Below are 18,597 nucleotides of genomic sequence, written 5' to 3' on the forward strand. Positions count from 1 at the left end.
CCCCATCTCTCCCCTGTAATCTCTTTATGGCTATTAGTGTATTTTCAACATTTCTATTGCATTTTTTTCCAGATAAGAAACAAACGTATAAATGTATATGAAAAATTGAAGTCCTATCAGCAAAGATATGACATGAAATAAATGGCAACAAGGAAACTGTAGAACTCCTAAATCAAACTTACACTTCCTATGCACCATCCCTCCCTTCCCCCACCCCTCCCTATTTTCTAAGACCTTCAATAAGTATTCAAAGATGAATCAAGATATATATAAATAAATAAACCAACTGAAAAATAAATAAGTAAAAATATATAATAAATATATAATAAATATATGGGTAAAAAGCAAAAGAAACCCTGTGATCTCTTTAAACTGGGGTATCCTATAAATAGACGTTAACAGAAACACAAACTCGTGGTATCAAGAATGAGAGATCAAAAGACTACAATTATACAAAACGAGGCAGTCATTTTGGGTCTTCTAATGTATTTATTTTAATGGGTAATCATCATTACCTATTTTGCAGGACTTACTTTGTGATTTAAATTATTTAATTACTACATTACATAACGTTTACAGTAAAAAAAGTATAAATACTCTGAAAGTTACTAAGAACTTTAATCTAACTTGATCATGTTGCCTCTGTACTTTTATTATTAATAATAATTTATTTTCTTGTTTAATTTTCATCGATTGCCTGATTTACTAATCGCACTTGATGTCATTCAATGTCATTTTGATTAACATGAGTGTAAAACACACAAAATAAGCACATTTCTTTTACTTAATTCAGTTGTTTTCCTTTTATTTTTTCATTTAAAACATCACAATAAATTGTAATGCAGAACGAAATGACGTTGCATCAGACCCAACAAGAACATAAAAAACATCACTATAAAAACATCCTCGCATAATAAAGAAGCTTTGATAATTTCATAAACATATAAAAATAGTTGTATAAAATATAACCCACTTTAAAAAAATCTCTGAAGGGAATGACGTACTTAAATACCTATTGCACCATTTCTTATAATAGTCGTAATATTAACAATTTATGCTAGTTTAACTATTTATTATTTCATACTAGCGATCAATAGTGTTTAAGATATGGTATTAATCAAAAGACTTATAATGACAGGATAAAAACTCACAAAACTCCACCGATTGGCTCCTCAGGCTTCTGTAACGCCTGCCTGATAGCATGAGCGTGAGCAGACTGGCCAGGGTGGGTTGAATCCCTTAAAATGCTATTTAATTCACCTATAATCATTCAGAGACATGCCCAGCTTATAAGTTAAACACTAAGCCCTAATTATCCCTAAAATAATTATAATATATAAAATAACATAAATTAACACACAGTACGAACATAAATGTTATAGGGGTTTAAAAAATCATACTAGTTAAACAACTCAAGCGATTCTTAAGGCTTCTGTAATGAGCTGAATCAACTTTTCCCATGGGCGTCAAGGTGGCGCAGTGGGTCAGTTGGCATTTCTGTGTGGAGTTTGCATGTTCTCCCCGTGTTTCTGGGTGCTTCGGTTTCCCACACAGTCTAAAGATATGCGCTATAGGTGAATTGAATAAGCTAAATTGGCCGTAGTGTGCATGAGAAGTAAAAAAAAAAGTTTATGAGATGCAAAAGCATCTGCTGCGTAATACATATGCTGGAAAAGTTGGCGGTTCATTCCACTGTGGCGACCCCTGATTCATAAAGGGACTAGGTCAAAAAGAAAATGAATGAATGGACTTTTCCCATTTTATAAATGACTTCAAATTATATGTAAACTTTTAGAACAATCATGCAACAAAATACATCTTGATCATGTGGCATTGAATAAATAAAGTGGAAAAAAAACTAATAACAAACAGGTAATTATATGTATTTGTACTAAATAAAATTGCAGTCTTTCCATTTTTCAATGTTTGTATAATTACTTATTTTGTGTATCACTTGACGATTCATAAAAATCTGTGTAATTTCCTATGCATTATTTGACTGTTTATAATTATTTTAGTAACTTACTGAATAAAACTGTAATTATTAAATATGCACTAGTCATTTATTTCAAATGTAATTAGCATTAATGGCATTTTGGATAAATAAGATTACAATTAATAAACACTTATGCGAAGTCATCTTGTATTAGTGTTGCATTTGAACTTAAGAAGCCGTTTTATTTAGTGTATATAGGGTGCCCTTCAGTATACCATGTTGGCGTCACGTGACTAGCGGTGTTAAGTTACTACTAATAATAAACATGCAGCAAAAGTTCTTCAGACTGCATATAGCATCTCAGACTGAAAATGCCAAAAAAAAGTGTAATTGTTTCAACTAAAATTGCAGTATTTCATTATTAATACATTCATGTTTAGTACAATGTATTGAGCAATCACAATTGTTAACTTACTGATTAAAATTTTATATGCGCTTAGCATTTGCATATTGCTTAAACATTTCAAATAAGTGACTCAGTTGGAGAAATATGATTAAAAATATGCAAAGTCCCGTCATACTTGAAATTGACCTTGGAAAAGCAGTTTTGTTATGTAATATCGCATAATCAGATGTCATGCTCATCTTTTATAGCTTCTACCAAGACAAAAGTCTTGACTTGCACTGTAAGAAGTGCAGGCTTCCACACAATTCACCGATAGTCACAACACAAGTTGAAATTTGACTTCAATTTAAGTGGATTGAACACAAAATAATTACGTTGTCCCAAAAAAAAATCTCAAGAATTGTTTCAGCTCACATTAAATAAGTAGTTTAAACAAGCAGCAATTAATTTTAAGTGTAGTGTATCATTACAAATGTTGTTTGGCTCAGTATTATCCTGTCCGTCTCTTGCATAAATGTCTGCTAAATGCATGAATGTAGCAGATTTAGCCAATACTTATAACACATTATAAGACCTACACAAAACTATTGATGTGGTAACAATATCAAGCAATGTGAATAAATGATAGATAACAGTGAAATCCATTAAAAATAACTCATTAGAAATCGATGAATAGAAATTCAAGACGTGTTATTATACAGTGACACATGAGACTGAGGGAAAAACACAAGACAAACAGCTTTATGTGACTGCAGTTAGTGTGCTTAATACTGACACCTGTTGGCGTAAAACCATCAATGCAGTAGAAAATGAGAGTTCAATGCAATTCTGAACATGCATTTCTTCTTATGGTGTATGTATATATTTTAAAGTAGTTGAATAAAGCAAATTTTCATACTTTAGGTTTTTTTTTTTTTTGCATTTGAACACCTGCTTCATTCCGGACGTCTTTCAGGGATGTAATTGTAGACCTACTTATGCTACTCTGTATATAACAATGATATTGTGTAATCTTATAGACTCTTTTCACATTTCTGGGTTACTCAGTAGCGGAAGTCGTCATAGTTGGGAAAACTTGAATGGTATAGTACAACAAATAATTTTGTATAATCTTATTTGCTGAAATAATGAAAGAAAAAAAACTCCACAATGATGTTATAAAGACTTTCAGGGAAAAAAAAAATGTGCGAGACCGATGACGGCAGCCGGAAGAGAGAATAACACCAAATTTACTGTCCTTTCCCCATAGACACTGCATTAGAAACACCTCGCAGAAGCGGTGATTTGGTTTTTTTTTTGTAATTTGAAGCAAAGATGAAATAATAGATACATAAATACATATAAATGTGCATATCCTTTTTTTTTTTATATCTAAAATTTAAAACTCTCAAGAATTTAAGATTCTGATGACCGTTAAACACACCATAACAGGCTTGTGAAAAGGGTCCGTAATGTGACTCAACCGCTGACAATATGAAAGATTATGAAAACACTTTGAATGCGTGCGGTTGTGTACACTCCCATTTGCATATCAAGACAATGTGTCCTCTATGTACATTATAAATACAGGCGCAGGACGTATATTAGGATGTGTGTATGATTTTAAAAGGGGAGCAGGGTCTTGTCTTCCTTCTTTTTTTTTGTCCTTGGTTGACCACATGCCTGACATGTATAATAATCCTCTTAAGGCTGATTTATACTTCTGCGTCAAACACCGGCGTATGCTACGGCGCTGATGCATAGCCCTTCGCCGTGGCCATCGCCGACGTGCACCTCTCAAAAAATGTAACTACAAGTCGCAACGACGCGTAGCGTAAGCTCTGTGATTGGTCGGCTTGGTAGCGCTGACGAGTCTGGGTGGGACCGAGAGGCGCGCGAATGGTGCAACTCCGCGCGAGCGATTGTTTACAAGTGTGGAGTCCAGTGAAGGAGCTCCGGATGGAAAGTTTTGTTTTGTGTTTACCCCATAGTTAAAGTTGTTGCATGTCCGCCGGTTCCTGCCTCAAAATGAGCGAGTTTGAGCCACTTGTACATCCCGGAAGTGTTCAGGAAATGCAAAAAAATAGAGAAGAAACTCGACACAGAGGAACATTTACACCTCACTGCCAACTAGCGTTTCGGAAGTGTTAATGCAGACCGACAGAGACAGCGCGCAGAAGTATAAATGCACAGCCACGCGCGTTGCCTGCGCCGTGGGTTACGCCGGTCACCTGACGCAGAAGTATAAATCAGACTTTAGTTGCTGACAGTAGCTGTAATCGGGCCATGAAAATTAGGTCATCTGTAACATCTCAGCACTCTAAATAGGCCGGGTTCAGGTTCCAGATGTTCAGCTCTACTTCTCACTCAGGGCTGTCTATGCTACTGGGGGACAGAGGGTCACCAATGGGCGGGACTTTCCCCCTCTGATGACACATACAAAGAGAGAATAGCTGCGTCTCAAATGGCACATTATGCATTCATGCACTATGCACTTACACACTCAACAGCATAGTACATGTATGTAGTGTCGTCCCAAATGGCACATAGTTTTTTTTTACTATTAAGGAAATTCAAACCGTTTTTCCTCATGATGTTTGACGGTCGCCAAATCAGTGAAATAAATGACCAAATTATCAAATAATATCTACTATTATTATAACCGCATTCACCATCGGGAGGCGCTATAATCACTCTCGTAGAAGAATTTTGCTTTCACAATCCAAAATGAATAAAGTTATCCAACATGTGCGCCCGATAGCTCCGCCCCTTCCGCTACTTGAGCAAAACTGCGATCGTTGAGTGCGTGAAGCGTCCAACATTATAAACCTTTATTTTAGCGGCTGAATGAGTGTATCATCTGCAGGCCCGGATTGGCTAATCGGGAAAACCGGGAGAATTCCCGGTGGACCGGTCCATTTTTTGGCCGCGAGGGCCGGTGTCCCTAGCTGCTTGCACTCACAGCAGTTGCACTTTTTTTCATTTATTTGTTTATTTGACCATAACCTCACTTTTTTTATTCATTATTTTGCCGCGTGCTCGTGAGCAAAATGCAGCCTGCAGGTTAATGATGATCATCATTAACCGGTGGGCTGCACCCCAAACAACGGCACCTTAGTGAATATTAATGAATATTACACCTGCTCAATGAAAATCAGATGATTCACTACATTAATAAATCTGACATAACATGATCAGAAATCTGAAAAGGGGAGAAAAAGGGGAGGGTAAAAAAAAAAAGTAGACTTCAATAACAGCAGATAACATCGAATTGTATAACAGCGCCATCGTGGTCTTGTGGTTAGCACGTTACGTTACGACGCTGCCGACCCGACTTTGAACCTCACCAGAGTTTAATGTCCATTTTTCCATTTTCAATGTTAAGACATAAAATCCTGTTTGGGTTACTTATGTAGGGGTAAATTTTTTGTGTGTGACGAACGTTACAAAGGACTGGATATCTTTAAAGAATTAATGTTCTCAAATTTATGAAAAACATTTGAAGTTCTAAAGCAACTGTATCCTTGAAAAAGACATGTTAGTGTCATTTGAAACTGAATTGGAAATGACGTTATTTTAATATAGTTAGTCGTCGACTGAGGTGGGCCGGTCTAAGGCTTGAAACTCCACAGCTAAAAAGGAGTCCCAATCCGGCCCTGATCATCTGGGTAATTTAAGTGCTCATTATTTTTAAAATTTTCAGTGTGAACGCACTACTTACACTATTTATTCTACAAAATCGTGTAGAATAGTCCATAAGTATGCGATTTGGGATGCAGCTAATGTTAATCAAAGTGCTTCTGCAGACTTAAGTGTGGTTATTCAAATGACAATTTAATAATTTTGACCATTAGAAGCTTGTTGTATTCACTGAATGCTGCCACAAGAAAGTGATTTTTGCATAATAGTGATTTAAATGCATAAGATACCCTTTTTAAAAAAACACACAAGACAACAGACTTTTAAAAACATTTCCTTCAGATATATTTGAAATTCAAAAAGGTGTCAGAAATATCGTTTCACATCTCTATATTATTAGACATTTAGTAAAAGGCCAAATATCAGACACAGTAAAGCTCACGTTTATTTCCATGACACTAAATCTTCATCCACACTGTAAAAAATACACGTAAATAAGCAGTTTTCCATATTGTGTTAATCATGTTTTTATTTTTCCTCATTTATTTATGCTTTTGAACTGCATTATGAATGCTTAATATTTCTTCAAACAAATTTTAACCTTAAAGTTGGAAAAAGTGACTTTTATTAACATTTGTAATGGTTTAAAGTGATGTATTGTCTGCGTTGGTGTTGTAAATAATGATACAAAAGCCTTGTAATAAACTGCCAGCACATTTCCTGTGATTTATTTCTATATATAACATTTCTTATGCATAATATTATTTTAAACTACTAAACATGTCACTAAAACTCACTGTGACACTGTCGAAGTACATTTTCAACATCAAAAGTGGACAGAGCAGAGATCAACATCCCATAATGCAATTCAGAACCATAAATAAACAATACAGAAGCTGTTGATCAACAGATATTGTTTACAGTGTACATCTGACCTTCTATTGTGTTTTTCCACTTGCTCCTATACTCAGATTAGAGAGTGAATCCTGGACCTCGGCCTCCTCCTCTTCATCATCATCATCATCTTCGTCCTCTTCTTCATCGTCCTCCTCCTCATCATAATCATCGTCCTCCTCCTCGTTGTCATCATCATCCAGATATCCTCCTCCTCCACCTCCAGATTCCAGATTTTTCCAGTAAGAGCTGTATCCTGACGCTCCGTATCCATCATCATCATCGTCTGCTCCGCTCTGACGGCCAAATTTGTGTGTTCGGGCTGCAGGAGGAATCAATCATGCGGTTAGTGCCAAACACCAGCTGTTACTATCACTACTAGAGCTGCACATTCCTTATTGTGCTTTTTTTTGTTGTTGTTGAAACACAACATGGAAACATTTACCAACGTGTTATTTCGCTGTTTAGATGAGTAGACTGAATTTCAAGGCTTAAACTTCTTTGATATGGCAGGAGGAATCAATCATCCTGTTAGTGCCAAACATCTGCTGCTACTTTCAGAGTTCCTATGAACATTTTACTACTAAAATTCTAAGACTTTTCCAAAACTTTCAGGCTAATATTTGTAAGCTAATGTTTTATGTAATGTTTAATAAAAAATAAATAAATAAATAAAAAAACGATGCACAATCAATTCCACTACAGCATATAATAAAATAAAACAATTAAACAGTAAACAAAAATAGATTCAAATGGTCCACAAATCAGAAGTGCATATGAAATTATTTTAACTTAGTCAATATTTAGCCATTATTTAATTCTTGGAACACTTTTACTCGCATGTTTTACAGAAAAATGAGGTTTGACAATGACTAATATTTTACATTTTAGATCAATTATTTCTACTTCTAAAATAAGCAAATAAACACATCCTAAATTCCCTCAAATTCATATTGCATATAGATTTGATGCTTGTGGATGCTTTCAAACTTTTGAATTAACAGATATTAAAATAAAATTTTGCATTATTGTTTGTATTAAGCAATATACAAACAATATAAATAAAATATTCAAGATAAAAACTTGCTCAAATAAATAAAGACTTTCAAGCTAATTGTCCTTACCCAATGTTTCATGTATTGTCTATGTATAAGAGGTAAATAAGAAAAACAATGCACGTTCAAATTCATTACAGCAAATTATAAAACAAGAGTAAACAAAACTAGAGTAAAATAGTCTATGAATCAGAAGTGCATATGAAATGATAATTAGTCAATATTTAGTCTTTATTTGATTCTTAGAACATTTCTACTTAAACAAAAAAAAACAGGTTTGACAATGAGTCAATATTTTACATTTCAAATAAATTATTTCTATTATTTTTGCGTCTAAAATAAGCAAACAAACATTCACAAATTTATATTGCACGTAGATTTGAGAGGGGATGCTTTTTAACTTTTGCTTTAACAGATATCGGTATAAAACTCTGCATTATTGCATTAAACAATATAAAAATTGTCAGTTAAACTTGATTAAATAAAAAAAAACATTAAAATGTTATATTCATATGAAACTGGTAAATCAAAACTGAGGTATTAGCACTATATACTATTTTTGTTCCAAGTGTTATATTTTTAATATCTTAAAATACTTTAAATGATTACATTAGTGTAATGATGCATTACAACTAAAGTGTTATTTGTATTAAATGCTAAAACAATATCACTGCATATACAAATTATACTCTTGTTATTTTATCTATTCAAACATATAATGAAATATTTCAGAACTTTAAATGTTTAATCTGGATTAAACTGATTTATTTATTTGATCTATTATTGCCATATCAGCAGCATTGGCTATATTCCTACTAAATATTCAACATATAATTTACAATCACAACTGTGTCTTAATCATTCATTGTACAAACAAAAACCTACAAAAATAATAACAACACTGATTTAAAAGTCATATAAATTGTTTCAGTTTAATCAATAATAAATATTCTGAGATTTCACCTTTTTGGACATTTCCCTGAAAATATTGCCTGAATAAAAAACACTCTCTAATATCATTCAATATATACATTATATTAAAATGATTTATCATCATAATAATCGTACACGTCACAAATAAGGTTTCCTTCAATAAATAAGCACATGTAAAGGCTGATTTATACTTCTGCGCCGAGCCTTGCACGTAGCCATGCAATTATACCATGAGCCGTTTTGTGTTGCTTTGCAAGAACACTACCGAAACACTAGCTGACAGTAAGTTTTTACGTGTCGAGTTTATTCATGGGTGTTTTGTTTTTTCCAAACTCTACCTTAAAGTACAAGTAATGTAAATAATGTTCACGGGCTATGTGACCCCGTGAAGGCTGCGCCGGACTATGCCCATGTACTTAATGCAGAAGTATAAATCAGCCTTTAAGTGTTGAGTGGCCAATCATTGAATCAAATAAGCATTCCTGATTTCTGTGTTAGTGAAAATCAGACTCACTGGACATGCTGAGATCTTTGGTCTCCTGAGTTTCATGCCCACATTTTGGGCACGGAGGATTTTTTCCCTTCTCCTGCTTGAACACTTTACTACGTGCGTGATCATCACAGAAACAAGCCTGAAAAAAAAACACAGCGCATTTCTAGCTGCAGTTTGTGCAACAATTCATGTAGAAACACAATTCAGACTGATAAAAATCCTCACCTTGCACCGGAGACAAGAATGCTGACCCAGACGATTACAGGACAAACCTGAAATTGAAAGACAGGCAAATTTGAACAAATGCTATTGGTATTAGGAATGGGACGATATCCGGAACCAATGACTACGTTTACATGGACATCAGTAATCAAATACTTGCCTTAATCTAATTAAGACAATAATGAGATTAAGGCGTTAACATGAGTTGCTTTTTGAACATTCCTACCATGACCTGTTTTACATGTTATGGCACATAATTTGATTAATATCATTACGTCACAACGCTATCCGCATTTCCTCCGGAGTTTCGTGTAATTTCAGGTGTTTAATTCTTTAATTTGTGGACTTTAACTGCAATTTGGCACTTTCACTTTCATTCAAGAACATTTCATGCATGCCCCTGTGACAAACGAGATATTAGATGCAACTATGAACTGCTGGAAGAGTGTAGTTTTAATGGAAGTTCATACCACATGCTGAATGGAGGAAAAAAAAACTCTGCATTTCACGATGCAGGTGTCTGTGCTCTGCACTGACTCGGTAGGAGCAAAGAGTGTCAAACAGCCGTGTGTGTGTGTGTATGTGTGTGTATGTGTGTGTGTGTGTGTGTGTGTGCTATCCTGTCGCAAAACGTGGCAAAGTCCTACAAGATGGTAATAGTTTGATTAAGGTGTATATATGTCTGTACTTCAATAATGCGACTAAAATCGGCATACTCCACTTCTCTTAATTCGATTTCTCTTTAGATCGATTACGTTTATTAAGTATTAAAAGAATCAAAAATCGCTGTTTACATGGTAGACTCTTAATCACATTCAAATCTAATTATTGGCGTGCACGTAAACATACTCAATGTTTACCGAGGTTTGGAAAAGTCATGGTTTTAACACTGCTAATATTTTCTTTTAAATTGTCCTGTGGTATATGTACGATGTTTAGTTTTTTCGGTGTTGGATTTTATTTAGGGCAACAGTATCTCCAGCAGCAAATGACTATCCACATTAAAAGCTGCTGGTCAGCCCACGATTTAACAAACATTTGAAAACCAAATCACTTCTAATCCAACGTCCAAGCATGTTGAAGACCTAATCAGTGCAGTGGCTTTACTTTATATCCAGAGAAAAGAAAGATCTCCAAAGATGCCTTTTCAGGTTGTAAAGAAATCTGTTATTAAAGCTAATGAAGACAGCAGAAGTCAATGATTTAGCTTAATTATTCAGCCTGACATGTTTACAGCTACAAAATAGTTTAAATGTTTCTTAAAATAAAAAATATTGTGTTCAATGGGGAAAGTATTCTACCCAGACATTTATAAACAAGATTATATTTTACAGCAGTATTCACAAAACTGGGATATTTTTATCCAAGGTTATTAAACGGTAACAATCTTATTTCCGCCCATGCCTTGTTGAGAGAAGAATATTTATAAAATGATAAGTCGTACATTTATAAGTCTCTGCTTCCAAGACCTGACAGCTGGCCTGATGCTCAAACTGATCGTCTTCACACAGAAAGTTGTGGCAAAAAGAGCAGCGGAAAATCCGGCCTCCTGTTGATCAAACAGAGAAAGAGGAATCCATCAGTTTCTTATCATTAATGCACACACCGGCTCATTCTCCTGTCACAGAATCAAGTAAATGATTTTCGCTCACGCTCAATCTAACCAGTTGGTGGAATGAACTCCCTAACTGCATCAGAACGGCAGAGTCACTCGCTATTTTCAAGAAACGACTAAAAAAATCAACTATTTAGTCTCCACTTCACTTCCTAATCTGCAATTGCCTCTCTGGATATACCACTAACTGTACTCAAAAAAAAAACAAAAAAAAAATTACTAATACTTTCCTTCTTAGACTTTCCAGACCTGAAACTTGCCTACAGCACTTATTCATTGTTGCTCTTATAGTTGTGTAAATTGCTTCCTTGTCCTCATTTGTAAGTCGCTTTGGATAAAAGCGTCTGCTAAATGACTAAATGTAAATGCTCCAACATTTACAGGAGAAAGTCACTTTTTTAACTTACAAAAATAGCAGCTTGATGTACTTAGTTTATGTGGGAACTAAATTAAATAAATTAGCTACTTTTCACAAAAGGAGAGCAGACCGCTTAGATTAAGTAGACCTACAATGCTAATTAAGTTGATAAATGTTTTCTAAAACAAATTAGCATGATTGCCTACACAGCAAAAAAAATGAATAAATGCTTGTCCTACTTAAAGTTTTTGTCTTGTTTCTAGTCCAAATATCTAAAGATTATGATACCTACCATTAAAGGTGCAGTAAGTGATTGTCTTCAGAAGCATTTGTTGTTGTGCTGGTTGAAAGTCTCTTCACAGTCTAATAGTAATGATTAAAGTAAATGATCTAAATGTGTTTAAGTATTTTTATATTTTGAGTAAGGCATAAAACAAAAAAAATGTTCATCCAATTAAATAGAGTCGGGCCGACATCTCTCATAATTCAGATAAGTAGCTCAATCTGTCTGTCAGCAAATGCAGATTTGAACAACTGCACAGCGGTTTGTACGCAGGTCCGCTTACTGCCGCGCGTTCACAAGAGAGAGAGAGAGCACGTGCGTGATCGGTAAAAACATGACGAATCAAAACTTTTTAAAAACCTGAATCAATATTGGAGTTACCTTTGCACACTGGAGAAAGGATGACACCATGGCTGAAGGATTTCTCTTAGACAGGGAATGTTCTGTTTTAAAACTGTTTTACCTTCACGCAAAGCTGATGTAACGTTAGATGTTGTTGTTATTAATGGGTTATATCTTCACAGAAGTGTTGTTCAGCTACTAAAATCTTCTGATGAAAGATTGATGTGATTATTTTCAGTTTCATAAGGGACCTTTTACAGCATCGATGATGTAGATTTTTATTAGTTTAACAACAAAACAGAAGTAAATACCGCTATTTCGCCTAGTCTCTCCTTATATTGTTCACCATGAAACTCTAAATATTCACTCTGAAACAGCATGTCAGTTTGGCTTGCAGACCGCCGGACAAGCCCTAGTCGCTTTTAACACATGAGAGAGGGTTCTTTTGCAGTGCTTGTGTTTCAGGAGGCGTGGCTCTAGACAGCAGGGGAGGGACTGTGATTCGGAGATTTATGCTAAGCTGTTAGCATTGTGGAAGATCACCTACTGCACCTTTAAGTAAGGTTATCCTTAAAACAAGCAAAATAACCCTGTTTTTAGTTTCACATAGTTACACACCCCATTGGCAGATTATTTTGCTAGTTTTTAGTTAAAACTCACTTCATTCTGACATAATATCCCTTAAAACAAGACAATATTGTTTACTAGTCTAGAAAATGTTTCCTGCTTTTAAGCACTTTTTGAGATATTTTGACTAGAAACAAAACCCAAAAAAAATTTAAGCAAGAAAAGCACATTTTGCAAATTTTCTGTTCTGTATATATATATGAAATATGTTTTTATAGAATTCTTCTTCCAATAAAGCTGATTTGTTAGCCAGTTTTACTTCTGAATGACATTGTAAATTGCATGCCAGTGCATTCTTTTCCTCTATCATCAATGCAATGCAAGTGCGATCAGGAAATTATCATAATCATTAGTACAGGATTAGACATGAGTGTGTGTGTGTGTGTGTGTGTGTGTGTGTGTGTGTGTGTGTGTGGGTGTGTGTGTGTGTGTGTGTGTGTGTATGCGCTCTTTACCGTGTTCCCAAACGCTGCGGTCACACTCAATGCAGTCTGCATCAGAGAGCGGACAGGAGCAGGCGTGAGTGCTCAAACACTTCCTCCCATGACAAACCCAGGCCTCACAGAAATCACATATAGCCCCCTGTGTCAACAACACACACACACATCCTTCTGTTCACTCTGATAAACTGAGCTGTAGGACTTAATGATAACACTGCTGTGTAAAAAGAGCTCAAATCAAAGCTGTGTTGATTGAAATGATAAAAATGACAGACTGATGCCAAGAAAACCTCCTATAAACAGGAAACAGATTGTTGAACTTATCTAAAACCATTAAATCCTATTTCGGCTATAGCTGCCAAAGCAAAATTTCTCATTTCAGTTCAGTTTCACTTCTTGTACTCTTAAAAATAAATAAATCTATACAAAGTGTACATATAATGCTGTTAAATGATTAAATAACATATAAAAATGATACACTGTGCATAATTATTATACAAATATGAACATTTATATTTGAGTTTATTTATATAACAACTTTATATATGTGTAAAAATAATTATATTATAATAAAAATATAATAGTTTACATAAATATCTTTGTAGCTTTTATAAGTGTATTTAAATATACATACTAAATATACACAGTGCACATTGAAAATCAAACTGTGTAAAAAAACATGCTTTGTTTTATTCAGTAAACTACTGATGACTTAATTAAAAGTATTACATAATCTTAAAGCATATTCTGCATGATTTGATAATCTGTCATGTTTCTATTCATTTTTAGACAACACAATAGTAATGTATTATCTTCTGAAAAGGTTCAATTTTCAATCAACAAATTAAAAGATTTGTTTGTTTTTTGAAGAAAACAAATCTCTGACTATTGATTATTTATTGACTTTATTTTTTAACAAATATTGGAATTTAGAATGAAATGCATGGTATTATATTCCCCGTTTATATCTAGTAAATCCAGAGAAACTGGGGATTTTCAATGTCTCTCCTAAACTTTTCTTTTTAGGTTTTTGTATTTTTCTCAGCTGAAGTATATTAATCAAAATATTACAATTACAAAACACTGCCCCAAAATGCCCACTGCCTAAGTATGTCCACGTTATAAACCAATTTCTTTCTTTTTTTACATAAATCAAACCTGGAGAAAATGAATCATCAGTATTCTCATGCATCTCGAAAGCACTGATTTCCAGTGTAACGCATGTAAAAAGGGGACATTTGCTGCTGTCAGTGTTTACAGTGAGGAGCGTTTCATACGTACCACCATCCCCATTCCAGTGCTGTGAACGCCGGGATGTTTTATGACGCAGTCTGAAGACTTCATACATTTTGTTTTGCCTTTGAATAAAAAAAAAATCAAATAAAATCACATCCACAAATCAACAAAAGTTTTATACAGCGGTCTGTGTTTTAGGTGTATTACAGTAAACTCTAGCGCATGTACAGTACTAGATGAGTTACGGGACTTATATAAGACAGTCAGAGAAAGTGTAGATCAGATCATATGAAAGTAAGAAGCGTTATACAACTTTCTTTTGGCTTAATAACTTCTTTATCAGAGTTCACCACAGTGAAATGATTCATCCCTGTCCATCTGGACAAACATATGTACTTAGTTGAGGCCAAAATTATTCATACCCCTGGCATATTCTGACTTAAACTTCAAATCAACCAGCAAGTTTTTTTTATTATTATAATTATTATCAGGAATGAAACAGGTTCTCTTAAAAGATATTAAGACTATGTACATTGTGAAAAAAAAAAAAAAAATTAGTTTTATTTGCATTCAATCAACAACAGAATTTACCAGGAGTATGAATAATTTTGTGCTTGACTGTAAATATTATATTTTATGTAAACTTGTATTTATATAGTGCATTTATCGTGTATGGCCATAACCCAACGTGCTTCACAATCATGAGGGGTGGGGGGTCCTCCCCACACCACCACCAGCGCGGCAGCCACAGGACAACGGTGCCAGTGCGCTAACAACACACCAGCTAAAGGGGCAATGGAGAGACAGTGATAGAGCCAATTCAGCGGATCAGGATGATTGGGAGGCCATGATGGGTTAGGGCTGACAGAGGGATTTTGGCCAGGACACCCAGGTTACACCTCTACTCTTTATGAGAAGTACTAACCTATCTGCAGTCAAGCGATGCTAAAACATGAACACAGAAAGATAGAATCAAATAGGTTTTTTGTTTGTGTAAAGGCAATGACTTGGTTCTTAATTTTCATATAAATTATGCTCATATATATATATATATATATATATATATATATATATATATATATATATATATATATATATATATATATATATATATATATTTTTTTTTTTTTTATATATATATATATATATATATGGGTGATAATCATGCTTTGGGGGAAAAAACACTGACAGGTACTAAAAAGTACACATTAAGAACTTGCATGTTTCTTGATTTGGTTCTTTTGGTTTGTTGTTTTGTTTAGATTATTTGTTTGTTTACAGTAAAATGGCATCTTTTCCTCTTTTTTTCCAGATGAGCAAACAAAAACAGCAAGTTTCAGAAGACTGGACGAACAGAAAAACGCTTGATTGTGTATTATACTGAGTGTGTGTTTGGGGGTCAGCAGGAGGAAGTGTGTATCCTCACCACACTGTGCGCACATGGGAAGTTTCTGCACCCATGAGCAGAAATAGCAGAACGCCCTGTTCTTTTGCCTCCTGAAAACACAGAAGGACAAAACATGATTATTAGTCCAGTTAAATAATAAACCTGGCTAATACTTAATCAGAAATACATATAATTACCTTTGACACTTGTCACATTCCTAAAAAATGGAAATAAAAAGAGGTTTGGTCAGTACATGAATATACCAAACTAACAACAACTTACAGTAAAATAGAAACATGTTATAACATTACAATTTTAGGTTAGATCTAAAGTAGGTAGGAGCTTTGAAATAAATTAAAAATATATATTAAATTACTTTGGGCTTGAAATTATTACAATAAATAAATGTTAATAGAGAATATCTTCTGTAAAAAAAAACAGGTCAAATATCTTTATAATGTTAATTATTTATAATGTTAATGTTAACATTACTCATGCAAAAAAGAAATGAATATTTATTTGTATTTTATAAGATCCGTTGTTAAGTTTTTGTACATTTAATACATTATATACATTAAAATGAGGCGATGCACAAATATTCATATTACTGAAGTTAAAGACGTATTAACGCACTGCAGTGGTATTGATCATAACGCATTTGCTGATTTAGATAAATATTCCCAATTCACATTGCAATGTAAAACAGACTCATATTACTACAACTACGTTCATGCACTATAGTGGTATTGATCCTCAAAATCACCCCAGAATGGATAAAAACATCCCCAGCAACCCACAAAGGTTAAATGATCTGCATTTTAGACATTCATTTAAATCGCTGTGTAAAGTAAAAATGTAATTTGTTCATTTTAAAGTGTGAAACACCAGTAATTACTCGTGTCAAGGCCTGAAATGTCTCACCATGGCGGCGTTACACGGGTGTTTAGCCACATCCACAGTTTCTCTATTCACACGACTCTGCTTTTCCCGCTCCTTTCTGCTCTCAGCCTTCTTCCGAGCTCCAGTCTTCTTCTTGGGCATCTTTTACCTTCAAAAACAGAAATGAAACGTGTTCAACTTTTACTCGCTTCAATCTGAAGCACACTGCGACTCTCTGTTGCTCGGGTTTGATGAACTCCTATGAGTGACGTAACAAACCTGTCAGTCACACGGTTGCTTTTACAACACTAGCGCTTTGGTGTACTGTTTAACACTATATAAATGACCACGTCTGTAAAGCGAAACATACCTGAATAAAAGTTTAATCGAGGAGAAAAAGACAGGTTGCTCACAGCTGATCCCGGTGACTGTGTAACAGTAAGTGGTTCCGGGTGGAAACGTGACCACCAGGCGAAGTTTGTAGTTCCGTTAATATTTACTAGAGTTGTATTTTAAACGTAATAAATCTTTCTGTGGAAAATATTTAAAACATTTTATTCAAAATATCTAAATGATATAAAACCCGTATAAATAAGTGGATTTTGAATAGATATGGAAGATGTAGTCCCACTCCATCACAGAGGAGGGCAACGCACATGTTCAGAGGTGTCCGTAACGGACTGGTTGCCAGATTATGTATAAATCCTCTTCTGCACACTGGATTATTTCAGAGTGAATGCTGCTTATTTTACACTTACTGAATGGAGGAGGATGCATCGTCTTTTAATATTACAAAATCTTATGTTGGCAAAACTTTTTTTTTTTTACAATAAATAGTCATAATTCAGCTATTTGTACCCCTTTCCAAAGAGAAATTATCACTGTACTTTATATTCAATCCTATTGTATGTCTTTATTAAAGAATCAACTGATTTGCTGGAAATAAGTGTGGCTGTTACCACAAAAATAGCATGTTAGAAATAAAATTAAAAGAAATATTCTATTAATTTCTCCACAAATTTTATCCAGCAGATTTTTTTTTTACAAAAATTACACAATGGAATAGATGTGAATAGTATTTTTGTAGTAAATTTGAGGAGACTGCTTTACACTTATTTGACCATTGTGCATGCTCAGTCAACTTACGGAGTGAGGTGCAAAAATTTATTAATAACAATTTTCAGTGTTCTAAAGCCCTTTTATTGTTGTGGAAAATGTACTTTTTGGCTTTACTATGTACCCTAGTCAAGAGGAAAATCGCTTTTATTTAATTAATTTACTTATTTTGCTTACAATATTTTACTTTCATTAATGTAAATGTCCCAATAAAAAATGAATTTTAAGGTATTGATGACTGAATTATGCTTATATATTAGTAGTATTAGAGACTCTCTAAATAAGAAAGCCCTACACACTTTACAACTTTGTGAATTCTACAATGTGTTTATTTGATTAGTACATATGTACATTCTGTATATTTGTAGTTTATTTGTACTTAAGCCTTGGCATGTACATTTTTTGTACAGTTAAAATGTTATAATAAATAAAAATTAAAATAAAAAAAACTTCTGAAAGGAGTCAGGTAAATGATTTATTTAAGAAGTTTTGAAAACCAAATTAAATGTCATAATATTTATCATTTAATAGCCTATTGTTATATAATATTATTACATTGTGTGTGTTTTTTCCTTTTATATATATATATATATATATATTTCAAATATTTATATTTACTTATAAAGTTATATATATATATTATATATTATATATATTAGCTATTTTTGTATATTTTAAAAAGCCTTTTTTAAGCCTTCATTATTAATATATTATCTATCATTATCTATCTATCTATATAAATATATATATATATATC

The 18,597-nt window shown here is 33.8% G+C and overlaps 1 protein-coding gene and 2 long non-coding RNA genes across 6 annotated transcripts in view; 1 reads left to right on the forward strand and 2 right to left on the reverse strand.

Annotated features, from left to right (window-relative positions):
* The window catches only part of LOC147847018 (uncharacterized), a 919,394-nt gene that overhangs the window by 307,297 nt on the left and 593,500 nt on the right, over window positions 1-18,597 (reverse strand). The gene's annotated exons all lie outside the window — the stretch shown is intronic.
* Window positions 6,282-17,189, reverse strand: noazfp (nucleolar atypical zinc finger). 4 transcript variants are annotated; one of them, XM_087235472.1, is made up of 11 exons: window positions 17,095-17,189; window positions 16,767-16,893; window positions 16,043-16,062; window positions 15,885-15,955; window positions 14,504-14,580; window positions 13,238-13,364; window positions 11,002-11,106; window positions 9,561-9,607; window positions 9,357-9,474; window positions 6,896-7,176; window positions 6,282-6,435 (listed from the first exon to the last, which is right to left on the reverse strand). In XM_087235472.1, exons 2-10 carry the CDS (start codon window positions 16,884-16,886, stop codon window positions 6,899-6,901), a joined length of 963 nt encoding a protein of 320 aa, XP_087091598.1. In that variant the 5' UTR covers window positions 16,887-16,893; window positions 17,095-17,189; the 3' UTR covers window positions 6,282-6,435; window positions 6,896-6,898.
* LOC147837544 (uncharacterized) lies at window positions 6,930-16,266 on the forward strand. The gene is made up of 2 exons (XR_015477248.1): window positions 6,930-7,199; window positions 15,771-16,266. It is a non-coding gene; the product is annotated as an uncharacterized LOC147837544 (long non-coding RNA).

The sequence above is a fragment of the Danio rerio genome, chromosome 1 (genome assembly GCF_052040795.2).
Source record: "Danio rerio strain M-AB ecotype USA chromosome 1, GRCz13ab, whole genome shotgun sequence".
In the NCBI taxonomy this organism is placed as follows: Eukaryota; Metazoa; Chordata; class Actinopteri; order Cypriniformes; family Danionidae; genus Danio; species Danio rerio.

Bases quoted from the DNA above. Each gene is read 5' to 3' on its own strand.
- noazfp (XM_087235472.1), bottom strand. From the start codon at position 16,886: ATGCCCAAGAAGAAGACTGGAGCTCGGAAGAAGGCTGAGAGCAGAAAG. The intron at 11,107-13,237 runs GTAAAGAGCGCA...TTTGATCAACAG, and splicing joins CCGCAGCGTTTGGGAACACG to GAGGCCGGATTTTCCGCTGC. The intron at 9,475-9,560 runs GTGAGGATTTTT...TTTTTTTTTCAG, and splicing joins ATTCTTGTCTCCGGTGCAAG to GCTTGTTTCTGTGATGATCA.